This window comes from Podarcis gaigeae (assembly GCF_964106915.1).
Source record: "Podarcis gaigeae genome assembly, chromosome: 1".
Lineage (NCBI taxonomy): Eukaryota > Metazoa > Chordata > Lepidosauria > Squamata > Lacertidae > Podarcis > Podarcis gaigeae.
Window position 1 is genome coordinate 12,751,045 of NC_139678.1, and position 21,016 is coordinate 12,772,060.

At 45.4% G+C, this 21,016-nt stretch overlaps 1 protein-coding gene across 17 annotated transcripts in view; it reads right to left on the reverse strand.

Annotated features, from left to right (window-relative positions):
• The window catches only part of AHNAK2 (AHNAK nucleoprotein 2), a 109,861-nt gene extending 91,139 nt beyond the window's left edge, over positions 1 to 18,722 (reverse strand). For all 17 annotated transcript variants that reach the window (XM_083729557.1, XM_083729565.1, XM_083729560.1 and 14 more), the window contains exon 1: positions 18,653 to 18,722. In XM_083729557.1, the coding sequence (XP_083585683.1) occupies positions 18,653 to 18,707 (55 nt within the window). In that variant the 5' untranslated portion in view covers positions 18,708 to 18,722. The remainder of the gene's footprint in view (positions 1 to 18,652) is intronic.
• Between the last annotated feature and the right edge of the window lie 2,294 nt (positions 18,723 to 21,016).

Genomic DNA, 21,016 nt, shown 5'->3' on the forward strand with positions numbered 1-21,016 from the left:
CAAGTTCACTTAAGGTCGGGGCAGCCCAGGGCTCGCCCCTTTCGTTCAACCAGCTGCAGCGGTTTGGAGGTCTTGGGCCCCCCCAATATTTTTTATAAGTCGGTGCCCCTGCACAGGGATATGGATTCGGTGTCCATGTTTGGTTCACCTAGTCCCTTAAACTGAAACTAGTGCATATGCCAAAAGCATGGCGGTCACACCCACCTTGAAATGTTACATCATCCCATTTGAACACAGTAGCTCTCTACAATATAATTAGACTGCTCACCAGGTAGTCCCTCAAGTGGTCAAAAAGAGGCATGAAACAGTGAGAGAAGTCAGACAAAACACAAATTCTGCACTGAGCTAACTCAAATTCTGCAACTTCAAATTCTGCGATGTACACAAATTCATACCTGGATTTTGACTCATTCCACAGTTTTAACTTTTGCATAAATTTGTTAAATTTGTGGACAGCACTAAGGAGCAAAAGAAAATAATAAAGTTCCACCTTTTTTAAGCACGAGGAAGTTTACCCAGTAAGACCTTTGGCTATGGAGGTTCGCCAAACTTTGCTCAAGATATATCTACCCACGTATAACCATAAGGCAGCCATTCTAGAGCTTTCCAGATGTTGATAGACTCCAACCAGCCAGTATTCTGACGCATTCTGCCTCCAACAGTAGAAGTAAGAACATAGACACTGTGTTAAGTATAGTAATTTAATTCCTGAAATTGTAAATGCTTGTGTGCATTACTATGTGTTTAAATCTGACTGCTTTTGGTAGCTGAATTCTAGAGAGTTCTCTAGTAATTCTCCTGTGACTGGCTAACGTTGGTCACAAGGGAGTTATCCAGTGAAGGACAGACTCCATTTTGTGTGTGGCAAGATGACTATGTTTTAGAATCCACTGTGAACACTGCTAAGTTGAATAGAGTGTGGGAGCGCTTGGAAGAAAGAAAGCAAAACTGCAGGAGAAGGTGAAAGTGGGAATCTCATAGGAGCTGCTAGGCATAACCTTAACAGGGATACAGAAGGCTGAAAGTGCTGAGCTCTGGAAAGCAAGGAAAATACAGTTGTTTGGAAGTTCGAAGAAGAAAGCCCATGCTTGGAGAAGCATGTGACTTTAAGTATTATGTTTTAATTCATCTATAAGTATCTGCATGTAAAGTTTTTCAATGTGAAAGTCTGGACATTGGTTTAATTTTCAAAGAAGGGCATCAGTTATATGCATGATTTGAGCTTCTTAGCTGTGTTTTTGCCCCTCTGACATCGGCGCGATGCTGTTAGCAAATTGAGCCACAGAGATTCACACTCCACCAGTGGCAATGCATGCGCTCGTGTTGCTCTCATAGTCTTGGAAACTTTACTCCATCTCCACTCCCTGAAGCTGGCTCCTCTCCAAAGTGACATGACTGCAAATCCTGATTTTCCCCACCCCTATTAATCAAGAGCATTTTGATCTACCAGCTCGTTACAGAAACAATGCCACAGGATCACAAGCAAGAGATCACTCCTCTCGGCCTCCACCTTCTCCTTCTTGTGTTTCAGCAGAAAGAACAAGAACGCTGGCTGTCATCACCCAGCAGTTACGTAATAGCTTTCCGTTTATCCCCAGATAATCCAAGCTGGAAAGTATGCAAATACTGTAGTATCTGTGAACCAGTGGGAAGAACAGGCATTCAAATCAGTTACAGATCATGCTCTGCCTTTCTCGGTTAAAAATGCACCCTGACTTGAATGGAAGTGCAGCAACAACCGTAGTTTGATGCTGGGTTGGGGGACTCTGTGTCCTTCCTGATGTTGCTGGACTCCAGCTCCCATCAGCCCCAGCCAGCATGATCAAGAGTCAGTGATGATGGGATCTGTAGTCCAACAACATCTGGAGTGTCATGCTTCCCCCATCCCTCATCTATAGTGGAGACAAGGAATGGACTACATGCAACTGGCGGAAATGACTGGCAGAATCCGAGACCAGGGAGAAGAGTCGGTGGAGGAAGATTGGAAGAAATTTAAAGACTATTTACAGAAACATTGTAAAATTAATAACTGTTAGAAGGATGTTGGAATGATATTATATGATTTTAGCAGGAATGATATAAAGGATTTGGGAATAACTGACTGTTAATTGGTGAAAGGAAGAAAAGTAAAGTTACATTATATTTACAGGACAAAAAATTTAAAAGAGGGAAAGGATTTGCTGAAATAGATAATTGACCTAGAATACAAAAAAGGGGGGTGTGAGGAGGTCAAGGAAATAAGCTAATGAAAGACAAGTAATAAGAAAATTTGCTGTATTTTTCTTTGTTTTTTGTTTTTATTTTTTCGTCTTTGTTTAATGGATTTTATTTTTCTGTTTTTTTTCATATGGTGATGTGTTGTATTATTTTTGCTTAATGTGGTATTTTTATTTTTTCTTTCTGTAACTTTTAAAACCTTTAAAACTCTAATAAATATTTTATATATATATAGTGGAGACAAGGAAGGGTTCTTCAGCTTATAAAGACCCACTTTATTTAGAAATAATGCAAGGGTTGTGCCAGAGCTTGGGAAGGGGGGAAATCCGGATACCAGTTTACTGGAGTCCTCTGGGATCAAACCCAAATAAGTGACAGTCTCGAAAAAAAGGGGTGGCACTCAACTGTCATGTCCCATCAGTGTGAGCATCCCCACTTGTGTAATTGTGATTGTGCAATCCCCGTTGGACACCCTTTGCACATCCTCAGAACCTCCCAAATCTGGGTCTGGAAACCAAGCCTTATGAGGAATGGTTGAAGGAATTGGGTATGTTTAGAGTGTTAAAATCGAGATGTGGAAATATGGAAATAATGACGAGAGGCAGGATTGAGATTTGGAGATATGCTTCAAGGTCCAGACTATGGGAAGCCCCGAAAATTAAAAATTATAATTTGGAAGATCATTTTATTTTTAATTTTTATTGGATTATGATTTGATATGTTAATTGGAAGTTTTTTATTGGAAAATTACCGGTAATAAAAATGATTTGACAAAAAAGAAGAAGAAGGAATTGGGTATGTTTAGCCTAGAAAAGAGGTGACTGATATGACAGGCATCTTGAAATATCTGAATAGGGAACAAGCTTGTTTTCTCCTGTTCTGGAGGGTTGGACTCGAACCTGCGGCTTCAAGTTACAAGAAAGGAGTGTCTGGCTAAACATCAGGAAAAACTTTCTGACGGTAAGACCCGTTCGACCCTGGAACAGTCTCCCTCGGGAGGTTGTGGACTCTTCTCCCCTGCGGTTTTAAATCAGAGAATGGATGGCTATCTGTCATGGATGCTTTAGCTGAGATTCCTGCATTGCAAGGGGTCGGACTAGATGACCCTGGGGGGTCCCATCCAACTCTACAATTCTACGATTCTATAAAATTTGTTGCAGAGGTTTGGGAGAGCATTCAAAATAGATTAAGGTAAAGGGACCCCTGACCATTAGGTCCAGTCGTGGCTGACTCTGGGGTTGCGGCGCTCATCTTGCTTTACTGGCCGAGGGATCCGGCATACAGCTTCCGGGTCATGCAGCCAGCATGACTAAGCTGCTTCTGGCGAACCAGAGCAGTGCACAGAAACGCCGTTTAGCTTCCCGCCGGAGCGGTACCTATTTATCTACTTGCACTTTGACGTGCTTTCAAACTGCTAGGTTGACAGGAGCAGGGACTGAGCAACGGGAGCTCACCCCGTTGCGGGGATTCGAACCGCCGACCTTCTGATCGGCAAGTCCTTAGGCTCTGTGGTTTAACCCACAGTGCCACCCGCGTCCCTCAGAATAGATTAAGGGTGTGCAAAAGGAGAAGAGTAGGGAGAATGTCCTGCTGTGCAGCAGAAATCCTTGCATTGATGGAGTGAGAGACTTTGCACAACACCGACTCGCACCCATGGTTTCATCAAAAGCGCCTTGGACCAATTTGAAGCCCTTACCTAGTAGTGCCAAGGGAGGTCCTATCTGATTACGCACTATGTGGTTTCAATAACATTTGTACGTTAAATGCTACATTACTTTCTGCTGGCTCTGATCTCCTCCACACCCCATGTTTTCTCTTTCCAACCCCATGTTTTCTCTTTCCAACATGACATTTCCCAGTTGATGCTCCCTTTTACTGGAAGCCCCTCCCCTTTGTTGTCTTACACATGGCTACTTCTTGACTTGCTTTATATAAAAAACTCCTTCAAATGTCTCTCACTTCCCACAAATGATGCTTTTAGCACTTGTGGTCTGCCGCCTCTCTCTTTTTTAACAACCGGTCCCCCAGCCTCCTGAAGGCTGTAAACCTGAAGGTGGACCTGTCTTTTATCTTATCTCAGTACACTGCCCGGCTATTTTAGGCACTTAAAATATTTATTATTAATAATAATACAGCTTAGCTCTCATACAGAGCATTTTAAGTCCTCGGAGTGCTTCACATACTCCCAGGAACAATAGCAAGAGCTCTCTGAAGCTGGGTCTAAACAGGTTTGCCAGTCAGAATGCAAATCCTGGTAGGATTTTATGAGCTTCTCTGTGTTTTGTTTGTGTGCAAAAATGTGCACAAAAAATATGTATTTCACGTAAAGGATTATATGGGCCTTGCTAAATGAACGTGCAAATTTGTTTTGAAAACTCTTATCTATGTTTTGATCATCTGATTATATCATGGTTTTAAAGGTCTTATTCTTTGGTAGATTTACAAAAGGAAACACAGTAAGAAATATATTTCAGAAGAGGCAAGATTAGATGCAAATGCACAAAGCATTTTTTAAAATAAAAAATCAAGACTCCTTCCACAAAGCATTTTTTTATAGAAACAAACGCACAAAGTGCTCTACAGTGGTACCTCGGATTACATAAGCTTCAGGTTACATACGCTTCAGGTTACAGACCAACCCAGAAATAGTACCTCGGGTTAAGAACTTTGCTTCAGGATGAGAACAGAAATCGTGCAGCGGCACTGCAGTGGCACCAGGAGGCCCCATTAGCTAAAGTGGTGCTTCAGTTAAGAACAGTTTCAGGTTAAGATCGGACCTTTGGAACGAATTAAGTACGTAACCAGAAGTACCACTGTACTCTGCTACCCCATTTTTTCAGCCCAGGGGGGCCCTTCCCTCTGCCTGTACCTCAGAGCTCGCATGTCACACGGGGGCTGAGCCTTGGTGGATAAGGGAGGCCAGTGGCAGTGGCCCTGGAGAGAACCTGGAGAGGCAACAGGAAGCTTCCTCGCAGCCACTGCTACTCAGGAGAAGTTCTGGCTCATTGTCCCTGCGGGAGAAATAAGGGCATTCTGGGAACAAATTGAGAAGCCAGGATGGCTTTTCTAATTCCAGGACTGTCCCTGGAAAATAGGGGCACTTGGATGGTATGCATGGTGTCAACCCTAAGAAGCACAAACACTAGGGCCCGTTTGTGTATTTGGCAATCTGGTGTGATAGGAATTTTATGGTCTTAGATATATGGTAATGTTCATAAGTGTACCAACCAAGCGCATACATAGATCAGCACAGGAAGACCAACCTGGAAGCATTTTGATTCCTAAACTGAGCAAATGTTTTCTCCGTAAGGTCAAAGTGGAAAACCTCCCCATTATCTCTTTCCTCACTAATCCTGTCTTAAGGGTATGTCTGTGTTTGAATAGGGTGTGAGCCTGTGACCTGGTCCAGGAACTAAGTATTTATCATTACAAAAGGCTGGCCAGGCTCTCCAGGCAATTGAGTCAAGTAACCTGCCAGACAGGAGACAAACAACATTCAAATTTCTGTTTTAGACAGCCTTTTCTGTGATGTAGGTATGATGCATTTGAGGGGGTGGTCTTGATCTACAGGGTGGCAATTTCAAAAGTCTTTATAAGGCCTTGCGCGCCATTGTTCTGGGTTCCCCCTCCTCTCCTGCGGGTGAGGGGAGCACCCTGTTGCAACAGATCAATAAAGATCAAGCTTACTAGCTGCTTTGCTTCTCAATATTCTCTGGTTGGCCTCTGTTATTCTCTCCTACCAATAGGGAACCTATGTAAGGACTCTATATAGGCTCTTGGATAACCCATAAGGGGAAAAGGCAATTTTTGTTTACAACACTGGGTATCACAAAAAGATGGAAAATATTCAGAGAAAATTCTCAAAAGTACTCTTTCTTTTTCTAAGAAAAATCTCAAGAGTGCAAGTTGTGTGCCCAGAACTCTTGCTGCAAGTTACCTTTGCAGAACTGCCGGGTTTGCTGCCCATCAGAATGGGATAAATATGACACTATCTCCTCTCCCTACTCACATCTGGGTTCAGCTCCAGGCCAGAGTGTATTTAAAAAAGAGCTGGATAAAGGAAACCAACCAGTTCGCTGCCAGATTCTGTTCTCTACCTGTCCTCTAGCTTAATTCTCATCCAGAGAGCACATCTGCAGTGCTGCTCACACCCCACTGCCAAAGCCTGTTTAAACGACTTTATTAAAAAAGAAAAAGAAAAAGTTTGGAAATCTTCCCAGATTGTACAGCCCATCTGCCATCACTTCTGATTTATATTATAGGGGATGTGAAGGTGACTGGCCATTGGTTGTTTTGCATTAAGGCTGGAGACAGATTACATTTTTTTTACCAGAGCTTGAGGCAGGATGCTGTGTCCTGCAGCTCAAGCCAACATGCACAGACCTGCCACCAAATGTCCTCTCGACCAAATCTCTGTTTTTCTGACAAGCAGGTGGGTGGTGCACGCTGCCTCCTCCTCTCAGCCCTGCCCAGCTTGTCACAATCATGCTTTTCACTTTTAGGAGCGTGTCTGCAAAGTGTTAGGGGACCACACACTGCCAGCATCGCCCTTGAGCCCGTGCACCAACTGGACTCATGCACCTCAACCCCGACTGGGCTAGGCGAGCTGGGTAGCACTGCCAGAGACCACCTTTCTCACAGGAACAGGTCACAGTGCTGTGGACTCACAGCTTAGAGCTGAGAGCACCGGATTCACTGTCTCAATAATACAGTCGTTGCGCAGCAGAGTTTTGCAGAGTCTTGCAGAGTATAAACCACTTGGAGAGCAGCTCTGTAGAATATCTTCCTTTTATTCTGTAACTACAACTATGATACAAAACTATATACAGAGCTGAATATTCTAAGCATAAATCAATGCTACACTGAGAGTCTGCAGCTGCTCTTAGCAGCAACCTTATCTCTAGACACGATCTCTAACACTCTCTCTCTCTCCGATACACTGACTGACTGACTCTCTCTCACACACACATTGATGTGGTGCTGGGGCAGAATAAGTAGATAGCAGAACACGCCTCCTCCTCTCTGGAGAGTCAGCAGAGATCATCAGGAGATCATCAGGAGATTCTTGGGTATGGGAGGGGTGAAATCTCCTCACACACAAGATATGGAGCGGCTCCAATCCTTCGCAATGGCTGTTGACTTTGAGCACGGTTGTAACCCTGGAAAGGCGGCATACAAATAAAACGAGGATGATGATTTCAAGAGCTTGCATTTCCTTTCTTGTAGGGTTAACTCCTTCAATGGAAGGCCTATCACTCACACGTCAGCTGAGGCTGCACGCACACTAACCCCTTTGCAGCACAAAAATGTAGTTTTTCTCAGCCTGGAATCATTCGTGCTCATCTTCAACACGCTTCTTTCATGGAATCATACAAGTTGGAAGGGTGCTTGAGGGTCATTTAGTTCAACCCCCTATGATGCAGGAATGTCAACTAAAGCACGCATAATAATAATAATAATAATAATAATAATAATAATAATAATAATATATTATTTATACCCCACCCATCTGGCTGGGTTTCCCCAGCCACTCTGGGCGGCTTCCAACCAAATATTAAAAACAACACAGAGTCAGAAATTAAAAACTTCCCTAAACAGGGCCGCCTTCAGTTGTCTTTTAAAAGTAAAATAGTTGTTTATTGCCTTGACATCTGCTGGGAGGGTGTTCCACAGGGTGGGTGCCACTACTGAGAAGGCCCTCTGCCTGGTTCCCTGCAACCTCACTTCTCGCAGTGAGGGAACCACCAGAAGGCCCTCAGAGCTGGACCTCAGTGTCCGGGCTGGATAATGGGGGTGGAGATGCTCCTTCAGGTATACTGGGCCGAGGCCGTTTAGGGCTTTAAAGGTCAGCACCAACACTTTGGATTGTGCTTGGAAACGTACTGGGAGCCATTCAATCTAGCTTGAATATAGATCCTGCCATTCACAGGGATGGATGCAGTTACTTGGTGCACATTGGAAAAACTTCTCCTTTATTAGGTTATCCATGCTTTTCCCTCCCTGCAGATGCCTCAGGTAAATGTTGGTGGGACCATCTGTATCAGTGGCGGAGCTTCATGCTCCGGCACCAGGGGCGGGGGGGGGGGGCGGAGAGCAGGCGGGGTGGGGTCCTGGGGACGTGGCGCCCAGCGCAGGTGGGGGAGATAGCCAAGATGGCACCCCACTGGGATCGTACTGCCGGGGGCGATGCGCTCCCCCCGCACTCCTCTTCCTCCGCCAGTGATCTGTATCCGTTTTCATCTGTTTTCAAATTGTCACAGAATCCATCTGCAACAAGGCTTTTATTTTCATAACGAAACCAGTTTCTCAAGCTTCCCATAAGCACCCAGGCTTGAAACTGGTGTCACCTTCTTTCATACTCCCACAATTGGAGGGCTGTCTGCTTTGTTTTCATACTTAATTCTAGCAAGGCGCTTCCCTTTTGCTGGCATATTTGCTTCTGAATAAACACTTTGCTTTATATTGGTTGGCAAGGGTTTTGATCTCGCTTTTATTTGTTCATAATCTGGCTCTGGCAAAATATTAACTCGGGATCCAGCATAAATGCAGCTGCTGCTCCATGCAACTTCCTCCCTGGGAGCTGATTACTTTCTGGTCTAATTGAAATGTTGAGGGCCATTGACACTGAAATATACTCGGAGCCGAGAGTGGATTTCATGCTCTTTATTCAGCTCATAGTGGTGAGGAGGAATCGAAGTTCCCCCAGAATGTCTGCTTTATATACATTATTTACACAATGGGCCGCACGTGATTGGCTAATTCCGGGATTCTCCTGTAGGCCAATCAGGGTGAGGATTCACTTCCACCAGGAGCTGGATTGGCTGGCTCCTGTGGACCAATCAGACTGCTGCATTCTGGATCCTATTTTTCTAGGACCAATCAGACTGCTGCATTCTGAATCCTATTGTTCTAGGACCAATCAGACTGCTGCATTCTGAATCCTATTGTTCTAGGACCAATCAGACTGCTGCATTTTGGACCCTATTCAACTCAGTACATAACAGACACAATCACTCTTAAGCAGTATAAGAGTACTCCTGGATTCCAACCTATCGCTGGAGTCTCGTGCCTTCATGGATGGAAGTGCTTATGCCCATTTTAGTCTGACTTGCCAGCTACAGCTAGACTGGGATAGCCGGGCCTCAGTTGCCCATGCTCTGGTCCTGTCTGGACTACTATGTGGGGCTGCCCTTGAAGATAGTCTGGAGGTCACAGCTACCGCAGGATGCAGCTTCTAGGTCAGTAAATGGGGCGGCCTAATGGGATTAAGTGTCAGTGGCTCTGGAAGTGCTGCATTGGCTGCCACTGAGCTGAGGGGCACTAGCACACAAAGCCCCAAACAGCTAAGGACCCAACTTCGTAAAGGAGCATCTCTTCCAACACTAGCCATATTGGACCCTACAATAAGCAGGGGAGACCCTGTCAGTGCTCCTGGTGTCGGTTCAATTGCCGAACCGGTTGGATTCTGCACATGGAATGGAGGGCACCAGCTTGTCCTTTGCCCCAAGACCAGGAAGAAACATTCCTGGTTTTTGTTTATCTGGGGTAACTATAGCATTGTGCAAACTCATTATTCATACGACAAACCTTTCCAAATGCTGCATACTATTTAAAGCTGTATTGCGTTCCACGCCAGCTATGAGCATTTTTCCTTGTTTTCTCTCTCTCTCGTCGCATTTATAGCAGAAGATCTCATAGTCTGAGTCAACTTTCTTGGGCTGCAATGCTGTCTTGTGCACAGATCACACCTCGGGTCAATTTCTTGGCATGAACCTTGGCTGCTGTTGCTGCTGCCCTGCAGATCCCTGCAGAGTCTCTCCTAGAACACCACGTCTATATGGTGGCAAATAATTCTGTCTCTAATGGTCAGGTCCTTATCAGAGGCTGGATCTGTAGGTATCTTGATCCTAGCCTTCGCAGGGCAGAGGGAACACATCTGGTACAGACCAGATGTTGTTGGATTCCAGCTCCCATGTGACCCACCCAACATGTCCAATGGTCTGAGATGATGGGAGTCAGAATCGAACATAATCTGCCTCCTCCATCCCGATTTAGGACTTCAAAGGTAAGAACCATCGCCTTGAACTGTGGCCAGAAAGAAACTAGGGAACCCAGAGAACTGGGGAAATACCATCACCCACTGAAATCTTCTACCCACTTACCTGGGAATAAGCCTCAATAAACGCAGAGGGAATTAGGTACTTCTGAAAAGGCATGTAAACCACCCAGAGATCTTAGTTATGCATAGGATTGCATTGTGCAGCAGGACAAACGCTGCTCTGCTCTGTGCAGATCCTCTGGCAAAGTGCTGTAGACCAGGGGCAGCCAATGGCCAGAGGTGAAGTACAACTTCCATAATCCTTGACCATTGGCTATGCTGCCTGGAGCTGATGGGAGTTGTAGTCCCAAACGTCTAGCATGCACCACATTGGCTAAAAAGGTAAAGGGAGCGCTGACCATTAGGTCCAGTTGTGACCGACTCTGGGGTTGCGGTGCTCATCTCGCTTCATTGGCCGAGGGAGCCAGTGTACAGCTTCCGGGTCATGTGGCCAGCATGACTAAGCCGCTTCTTGTGAACCAGAGCAGTGCACGGAAACGCCGTTTACCTTCCCGCTTGAGCGATACCTATTTATCTACTTGCACTTTGACGTGCTTTCGAACTGCTAGGTTGGCAGGAGCAGGGACCAAGCAACAGGAGCTCACCCAGTCTCGGGGATTCGAACCGCCGACCTTCTGATTGGCAAGTCCTAGGCTCTGTGGTTTAACCCACAGCTCCACCCGCGTCCCTGATTTATTATTTATTTATTATTATTATTGAGACAGGCGATGACTTGCATAGCACATGGTGCAACTATTCAGTTTAATTACTAGTCTTTGGACTTTTCCAAGTGTTCCTGATATACATTACACTCTGTTATCATAGAATCATATAGCTGGAGGAGACCATGAGGGGGTCATCTAGTGCAACTCTCTGCAATGCAGGAATCTTTTGCCCAAGTTGGGATTCGAACCCACAGCCCTGAGATGATGAGTCTCATGATCTGCCAACTGAGCTATCCCAAAGTACATAATTCATTATTATGAAGTCTTTGTCTTCTAAAAAGAAGTGGCAGCTTTTCAGCTGGATCCCATCCATGTTCTACTCAGAAGGAAGTGCTATCGGGTTCAAGAGGCTTTCCTCTGAGTAAAGGTTCATAGGATTTGCATCCAAATGCGCAAAAGACTCCCACTTATATTTGTCTCACGCTTTCTCAATACCTGTAATAAAGACCCATACTGAGATTTTGGCAATAAACTAATGAATGAATTCTTTGGGTTTAAAAAAGGCAGCACTTTTCTTTCTCGCTACTAAACGACCTACTAAGAGAACACAAATACACTTTTTGGGGCAGCTTGGAATCATTACTAAGTCATGATGCCCACTTCCCTACTGAATCATAACTCTTGGCAACCGCAACGCATCATTCCACCAAAAAGCACATCTCCTCCTTATTTTGCCCAACTAAGTATAAAACAAGCATGTTGCTCTGCCCAAGTGATGAATAAAAAGAGCGCTTGTTGACTACAGTGTTCTGTAACACTGAGGTTTATTGCATACATTACACAATGTGCAGACAGGCTTATTCACACTAAAATGGAAATGCAGATATAGGGAAGCTACAGGGAAGGCCTTGGGCTTTGAGGGGTATATACACCTCAGGTGGCTTATTCAATGGCCTCCCTTGCCAAGCAGCCTAGCATCATTCCATCAGGAGACAAAGCAGAATCTCAGCTCCTGCTGGAACACAGTTGTTTTGGTATCACAGTGAATATGAGCTGGTTGCTAACGGGGGTGGGTGGGACTTGTGGGCTTGCTTTACCCCACATATGCCTTCTTGACCGCTTCAATCTGTGGAACAGGCATTGTTGCAAGTGCTACTTATCACCTGTCACACACTTGTTAGAAATCAAACTTTTAGTGTGGCAGCACCTATGGAACTCCTCGCCTCTTGACATCAGACAGGCGCCTTTGCTGTATTATTTGGGCAAGCCTGTATAGGCATGTATAATTATTTCATCTCTTTTGTCTCTTGTGTGTTTTTAGCTACTGATGATTTCAATAGTCTTTTGAATGCTTTTAAATGCCTGTTTTAAACTATTTTTAATTGACAATTTTTTTATTGAGAATGTTTAAGTTTTATTTTATATTTCTGTGAACTGATTAGAGCTTTCTTCTTCAATCAAGCCGTATTTATATTTTGCTAGATAGATAAATAAATAAATGAAGGCAAGCAAGCGAGCAGGGTTTGGGATTTGATTGCATACATTTTACCTCTCCAGTACTAAATAGTTGGAAGTATGCCAAGAGTAGCCAATGCGGTATGATCTGGATGTTGCGGACTACATATCCCATCAGTGGACAGGGTTGATGGGATCTGTAGTCCAACAATATCTGGAGAGCTGCATGTTGGCTATCCCTGAACTATAGACTGCGAGAAGTGAAGTTACAGGGAACCAGGCAAAATGGCCTTCTCGGTGGTGGCACCCTCCCTGTGGAATGCCCTCCCATCAGATGTCAAGGAAATAAACAACTATCTGACTTTTAGAAGACATTTGAAGGCAGCCCTGTTTAGGAAAGTTTTAAATTTTTGATTCTATTTTTAATATTCTTTTGGAAGCCGCCCAGAGTGGCTGGGGAAACCCAGCCAGATGGGTGGGGTATCAATAATAAATTATTATTATATTAATAATAATATAAAAAAGCAATGGGCCAGTCCACCCATAATAAACCTGGATTTCTCAGCATCTCTCTCAGATGAATGGATATGAAGTGATTCTACTTAGGAGCATTATGTTTGGGGTGCAAGTTTATTTTATTTTATTTAAAATCTGCTTTCTGCTTTCATCCTGCTCTTCCTCCCTAGGGAGATCAGAGCATCCTACAAGGGAAATAACCCAATAACATAATATTCACAACCCTCCTCTCACAATTTCCGCCCTCCCTTCCCTACAGGTGGGTGGGGTTTGCGGCACTGAGCGGGGGCTCACCTGGACGGGTGCCTCCCACCTGCTTGGGTTGGCCTTTGACTCGAACTCGGCCAAGGAGGTCAATGGACAGCCGGCCGGGGGTGGGGCTAAGGCCAAAGAAAAAAGGCTGACCCTTTTGTCTAAGCCTCACTTGGTTTTCTCCCTTCCATGATCACCCACCCACCCTCCCTCAAATTAATAATTTCTTGCCTCCAAATAATTTCATCCTAGGTCAGTGGTCGTCAAGTTAACAATACTTTTCCCTTACAGACTAATATTTTGCATTCCAGGTCAGCGGACGCTGCTGTGGTTGTAAGATGGTTGCTGTATTCAGAACCGGGAAGGAATTTTCCCTGCATTGGCAGGTTTCGCCTTCCCTGTAGCATTTCGTCACAACTTTGGCAGTTTTAGGTCTTGGCAAGGTATCCTTTAGTCTATCATCAAGTCGGGGGTGGGGTGCATTCATGCTCCCTTCCCATGCAGCGGCGCTTTTGCAGGGCCTGTTAAAGGGCAAAACCGGGAGTCCCTGGCCCTAGAGCGTAGGCATGTAGGTCAAACTCCTGGGACGAGGGTAGTATAAGGTCATGCTGTGTAAGTTTGTGCTTTACAGTCCCCCCTCACTGCACCTCATCAACCTACATATCCTCAGCCAGAGGGGCTGAGAGGGTTACCTGCCAAGGCCTGTGCCAAGTTTCCCACTTCTGAAGCTCAATAAAGTTGTGGCCAATTTGAACCCATACTCTGGTCTCTTGTCTCAACATTTGGGGGAAAGGGTAGGCACCACAGCCAGGGTTTAGCGCATGTGCCCACTATTCTAACTTGCTTGAGTGCTCTACCTTTTACAAGTAATTTGTAACTCATGCTAAGCAATAATAGGTTTCTATCAGCAAAGCCTTGACTCCTTGGTATGCATTAGGTGCAGGAGAGGTCAATTATTAGCAAATCGCTGTGGGTTAAACCACAGAGCCTAGGACTTGCCGATCAGAAGGTTGGCGGTTCGAATCCCCGCGATGGGGTGAGCTCCCGTTGCTCGGTCCCTGCTCCTGCCAACCTAGCAGTTCGAAAGCACATCAAAGTGCAAGTAGATAAATAGGTACCACTCCGGTGGGAAGGTAAACGGCATTTCCGTGCGCTGCTCTGGTTCACCATAAGCGGCTTAGTCATGCTGACCACATGACCCGGAAGCTGTATGCCGGCTCCCTCGGCCAATAAAGCGTCACAACTGGACCTAATGGTTAGGGGTCCCTTTATCTTTACCTATCAGCAAAGCCTTGACTCCTTGGCATGCATCAGGTGCAAGAGAGGTCAATTATTAGCAAATCAGCAGCAGATCTCTTAGGTTTTCTCGGCTCCTTGGCATTGGACAAGCTGTTAATCTCTGCTTCAAAGGAAAACATGGCAACTTAACTTATTGCAAGACCTTGCACCTGCTGCTCAGGCAGCCTGATCTGTAATTCAATTAAGCCACAAATGCTTGGAATTAAGATGAAGCCTTCACCTCCTTGCAAATAGAAGGGGAAGAAATGGAGGCAGTGAGAGATTTTACTTTCTTGGGCTCCATGATCACTGCAGATGGTGACAGCAGCCACGAAATTAAGAGACGCCTGCTTCTTGGGAGGAAAGCAATGACAAACCTAGACAGCATCTTAAAAAGTAGAGACATCACCTTGCCGACAAAGGTCCGTATAGTAAAAGCCATGGTTTTCCCAGTAGTGATGTATGGAAGTGAGAGCTGGACCATAAAGAAGGCTGATCGCCAAAGAATTGATGCTTTTGAATTATGGTGCTGGAGGAGACTCTGGAGAGTCCCATGGACTGCAAGAAGATCAAACCTATCCATTCTTAAGGAAATCAGCCCTGAGTGCTCACTGGAAGGATAGATCGTGAAGCTGAGGCTTCAATACTTTGGCCACCTCATGAGAAGAGAAGACTCCCTGGAAAAGACCCTGATGTTGGGAAAGATGGAGGGCACAAGGAGAAGGGGACAACAGAGGACGAGATGGTTGGATAGTGTCTTCGAAGCTACAAACATGAGTCTGACCAAACTATGGGAGGAAGTGGAAGACAGAAGTGCCTGGCGTGCTCTGGTCCATGGGGTCACGAAGAGTCGGACACGACTAAACGACTAAACAACAACAGCAAAAAAGATGAAGCCTCTAATCCTGCAGTCTGCAGTGAAAGATGCAAAATGGATAGGACTGGTGCAAGAGGGGTCCTGCTACTAGGGAGCTATCATGAGTCACACCGTTGTATTTGTGTAAAGATACACTCCACCTTTCCCATCGATCAAGATTGGCACAACTGAACCAGTGCACGTAGGAACGTTACTCTTATTATTAATAATTTATCTGTCGCCTTCTATGCAATCGTCTTAAGGTGATGTACGATAAAAATAAATAAAACACAGTTAAAAAGCACAAAGCAACAAATAAATGTAAAACAAAACTAGAACCATACAAAATATGTGTGGCAAAGTTTCATTTATCCAGCTACGACAGCCTGCCAGAAGAAAAATGTTTTCAGTTGTTTCGGGAAAATGGAGGCCGTGGGTGCCTGTCATATCTTGAAATATCGATCCAACGAGCTCAGTAGTCTCTGAACTGGCTAGCGGTATCTCTCTGGGGTTTTAGCCCTGGACAAGCCAAGGTTTGAACCTGGGACCGTCTCCCACTGAGCCACGGCCCTTCCCTGCAACCAGGTGAGTAAGACCTTAGCTGAAGGTTCTGGCAAGTGTAGATTGAAGGCAATGTCAGAAGCCGAACAGAAACACATTTCTGCTCAACTCACAGCACCAGGCACTGTGTAACCACATAATGGGAGGAAACAACAGGCTGTGAATTCACCATACATTTAAAACACATTACTTCCCCTCCCACAAGAATCCTGGGAACCGTAGTTCACCCAGCATAGAGCCACAATTCCCACACTTAGAGACCAGGATTTTTTGGGGGGAAGTTACGTGCTTTGATTGTGTTTGAATTGTGAGGTGTGTACATAGCTTCAGAAACATCAATGCCTACATCCAGAAAAAACAAACAAACATAACTTCTCATGGGTAGTCAGACTTTGGCTCCATTTCTGCCATACTTTTAAAGCTGTATCATACCACTTTAAACAGTCATGGCTCCACAAGGAGAAACCTGGGAGCTGTGGTTTATTATGGATGCTGAGAGTTTGTATTCCCCTCAAAGAGAGATAATTCTCAGAAAGGTATAACAGTCAATCCTGCTTCTCACCGGGAACTCTGGAAATTGGAGCTCTGAGAGGGGAACAGGGGTCTTATAACAACTCTTGATATCTTTAACAAGTTCCTACAGTTTCCATGACTTGGAGGGGAGGAGGGCATGGAACCATGACGGCTTAAGGTGGCGTGATACCGTTTTAAAACGAATAGTGCGGGTGAGAGCTCTATAATAACCGTGGGACCCCCTAGCAGTTAAGAGGCTTCCCAAGTATAAGGCATATGTACTCAGAAGAAATGAAACCATCACTTGTGGTGGGAGCCTCAGGAATAAATGTTCTCAGAGAGAGAGAGAGAAGCAGAGTCCCTCCTTACATCCAGAATAAACAAGAAAAGACAGCAATACAATAGAGTTTTATGAAACACAGATGGAGTCGCTCCTATTGCACCAGAGTGAAACTATGAGCAAGGCCTTTTATCACAGCTTGATCAAAACGTGGTGGGGTCTCTGGGGCCCCCGGATAAAGTTGCTCCAGGAGTCAAATCCAGCCCTCAGGTTGCCAAACGGCCATCCCTGTTGTAAAATGCGAAGCTGGAAAATATTATTGTTCAGATGATGCTCATCTAATCAAAATATTATCCTGGGGTCAGGGGAAAGAGCTAAAGCTCTGTTTTTCTCTTGCGGAAAAATAGCCCCCAGCTCCGGAAAAATAGCCCCCAGCTACACTGCATGAGAATGAAGGGGAGATAAAGCCAGCCCCATAAATTCCAACGCATTAGGAAACAGGATTATAAGAGACTTGTAGAAAAACAACAAAAAACCAGGCATTATAACAAGCCATGTATTCAATACACACACCCTTAAGATCGCTCCACCCCACCCTCCTCAGAAAGCTTTTCACAAGTTGCAGTCTTTCAAAAGGCATGTCTTCTTGTGTGTGCACACACTTTGAATCACTAAAAGGATAACACAAGATGAGACACCAGGAAAAGATTTGATGTTCACTTTGATCTTGCAAGAAATAAATATCTCACTTATCGGGCACTCTAATTTGATACCGACCTTCTCTGTCTATTCACTACACACTTGCAATATATCAAACACATGGCAGCCAGCCAGCCAGCCTGCCTGCCTCCAATCGCAGTTGCCTCCCCCTTTTTCTTTTCCTTTTCCTCGGAGATGCCACACTGGGTGATGGTTATCATGCAAAAATAACAAGATCTACTTTGCCTTTTGGGAGAGGGGGAACAAGTCAAGAGCCACTGTTGCTTGTCAGAAAATAAACAGGAAAATAAAACTCTAGCCAGCTCTCTGTTCGTTATGCTCTTAAACATTTCTCTCTAAACTCCACCTGCTAACCTGCTTCCACCATCATTCTTCAGGAATATTGCTCTTTATAGAAAAACACATGAAGGAATATGAAATGAAGAAGAGTGGCTTGAGGCATGCACAGAGTGCATTCTGGTCACTATTGGGCCCCTGTACCCTCCCCCCAATACTGAGGATTTAGGAGCACGGCTTCCAGACAAGACTGAATCCTGAAACCTCCTTTTAAAAACGAAAAGAAAAAAAAGCTTAAAACAATTCCACTTCCTTCCTCAAGAGGATTATGGGAACACAGTCTGAAATTATTTATGAAACTTTAAAAGCTTATGGTGGCATTACTGTAACTCTGCTGGACCTTATGCCGTGCCTGAAAATACCATTAACTTTCACCGCGATCACTCATAAACTCTTGACAATAAGCATGAGAAATGTTGAGAACTACACATTCAAAGCATGTATCACATATTTTCAGTTGGAGCCAAAAGCCAGCTTTGTCTTGCGGTTCTTTTTAGAACATGCTATGCCCATGCACAGTGCTCCAGCATCCTCACTGCTAAAGGAAGGGGTGGGGAGTGAAACTGAAGACATGCAGTCTGAGTTTAAAAAACCTGACATATTCTGACAGGAACCACAAAAAGAGCACTTGACTTAATTGTACACATTGCAGGAGATTTCAGAGGTGACTTTGTCGCGTTGTAAGAAGGCGAAAGAAAGTTTTGCCCGTGTGAATATTTACAGGCTTGCTCTGAAACTCTGATGCATGCAGTTATCTGGTCAAAGCCACACCCTAAGAAGCTGCAGGGAGAGGAGGATATCAGAGAGGGAGGGTTCGCAGCTAGCAAAGGCATTTCAAAACAGCAGCGGCAGCAGCGGCAGCAGCAGAGGCGCAGAAGGAAAGTAGAAAAAACAGTTAAGCCCACCACTGCCTGGCGATCCCGGCCAGTTTGGAAGGACTAGATGAAAGCAGTCACACATCTTGCTGTGTTGGCTTGGCTCAGCAATGTGAGAGAGAGGAGGAGAGACAGAGAGGAGAGAAAGAGAGAGAAAGAAAGAGGAAAGCAGCCTCCTGTCTGCTGTAGGTTCAGTCCCAGCGCAGAAGATGGAAGGTTTTTGAGACGCAGGAAAAAGTGGCTCGAGGTGGGAGCAAACTGCTGGCACTCTCCGCCGGTCACCAGAGACTACTAGACGGTCCGGGTCTGCCCTGCGTTGCAATCCTGCTCCATCGCAGCAGCCTTGCAGAGCTGGTGCTTTAGGTCATTGCAGAGGGAGGGAGTGGTGGTGAGGGGTGGAGACGCCGCCGCCGCCGCCGCCTTGCAGGGACCGAAAAGACTCCCAGCGAAATGGGCTGAGGATGCCCAGCTGCATGCGCTCACCTGATTGGCTGCGGCTCTCCTATTAAACCAGAAGCTGAGCGAGTGAACTGGCGCACTGGGAGAGGATGCGATTGTTGTTCTCTCTCTCTCTCTCTCTCGCCAAGATCAGACGACGGTGTAGGGTCATCCCATCGCCAGAGATGCATGGCGAGATGGGAAACTCGAATCCCTGAGATGCCAAAGCTTCTTAAGTGCGGGTTTGCTTATGCTCAGTCCCTAATTTTTACAACAGATTAAAGTGAATAAAGGGGAGAAGGGAAATAGTAAAAACAGAAGAAGAAGAAAGCAAGGATAACAACCAGTACCGGATTTATGTATAAGCTAAACAAGCCATAGCTTAGGGCACCACTCTCTTGCCCCCGCCCCCAAATATAAGGTAAAGGTAAAGGGACCCCTGACCATTAGGTCCAGTTGTGACCGACTCTGGGGTTGCGGCGCTCATCTCACTTTATTGGCCGAGGGAGCCGGCGTACAGCTTCCGGGTCATGTGGCCAGCATGACTAAACCACTTCTGGCGAATCAGAGCAGCGCACGGAAACACCGTTTACCTTCCCGCTGGAGTGGTACCTATTTATCTACTTGCACTTTGACGTAAAAAAAAAAACCCTTCCCCTACAGGGCTGCCATCAGATGTCTTGGAGGTTGCATAACTCCATACCCTCCAACATTTCTCTGATGAAAATAGGGATGTCCTAAGGAAAAGTGGAACATTCTGGGATCAAATCAGAAACAGGGATGGCTTTTGTAAATCCAGGACTGTCACTGGAAAAATAGGGACACTTGGAGGGTCTGTGCATCCCTCCCCCTTTTTTCGCAGGCGTGCAAAAATAAACCCTGGGCACATGCAAAAAGAGTTCCCAATGCACACCATTGTGAACAGGAACATGGGTGTGCCAAAAGCTGGAGAAGAGGGCAGAAGCTAGAGGAAGAAATGTGAGTGGTGGGGCGACATTTTATTGTATTTTTAATATTTTGTTGGAAGCCACCCAGAGTGGCTGGTGAAACCCAGCCAGATGGGTGGGGTATAAATAATAAATTATTATTATATTATTTTTCCTTTCTGGGGACCCTCTGGGAAACTCACCAAACCTGCTGTACCTGAAGAAGAGTTCAGGTACAGCAGGTTTAGTAAGTTTCCCAGAGGGTCCCCAGAAAGGAAGAGTTTGGATTTGATACCCTGCTTTATCACTACCCTAAGGAGTCTCAAAGCGGCTAACAATCTCCTTTCCCTTCCTCCCCCACAACAAACACTCTGCAAGTCGAGTGAGGCTGAGAGACTTCAGAGAAGTGTGACTGGCCCAAGGTCACCCAGCAGCTGCATGTGGAGGAGCGGGGAAGCGAACCCGATTCACCAGATTACAAGTCCACCGCTCTTAACCACTACACCCCTGGAAGTGGATGGGGCGAGTGCAGCTGACTGCTGGGTGGTACACAGCTCTGGGCAGCCTGAGGATGCTCCATCTGCCTTGGTGCTTGACCTTCCAAAACCAAGCCTAGTGTGGGAGACTTGGGTGAATTCAGCAGGTTCCAGGAACCCTCTTCATTCTCAGGTTTTTGTGGGTGAGCTGTGAATTTGTCTGGGCCCTGGCTGAGAGTCCTGGCTGGATGGGTGGAATCCTGGCTGGGGGCCAGGATGCTGAGAGGGAAGGATGCAGAAGGAGAAGGAATCAATGTTGAGTTCATGCATTAGTAATTTGATACTGATGCAATATTTTTATGCAACTGTGTTTTTGTGACATTTATCAGTGTTTAAGTTGTCTGTTGCTGCTGTTTTAGTTTTCTGCACACCACTTAGAGATAACTTGGTATGTTAAGGGGTACAGGAATGATCTATATAACTGCAAAATACAATAGAAAGACACCCAAAGGGATCTTCATTCCATTCCATGCCCCCTCTCCTACCCCACAAGA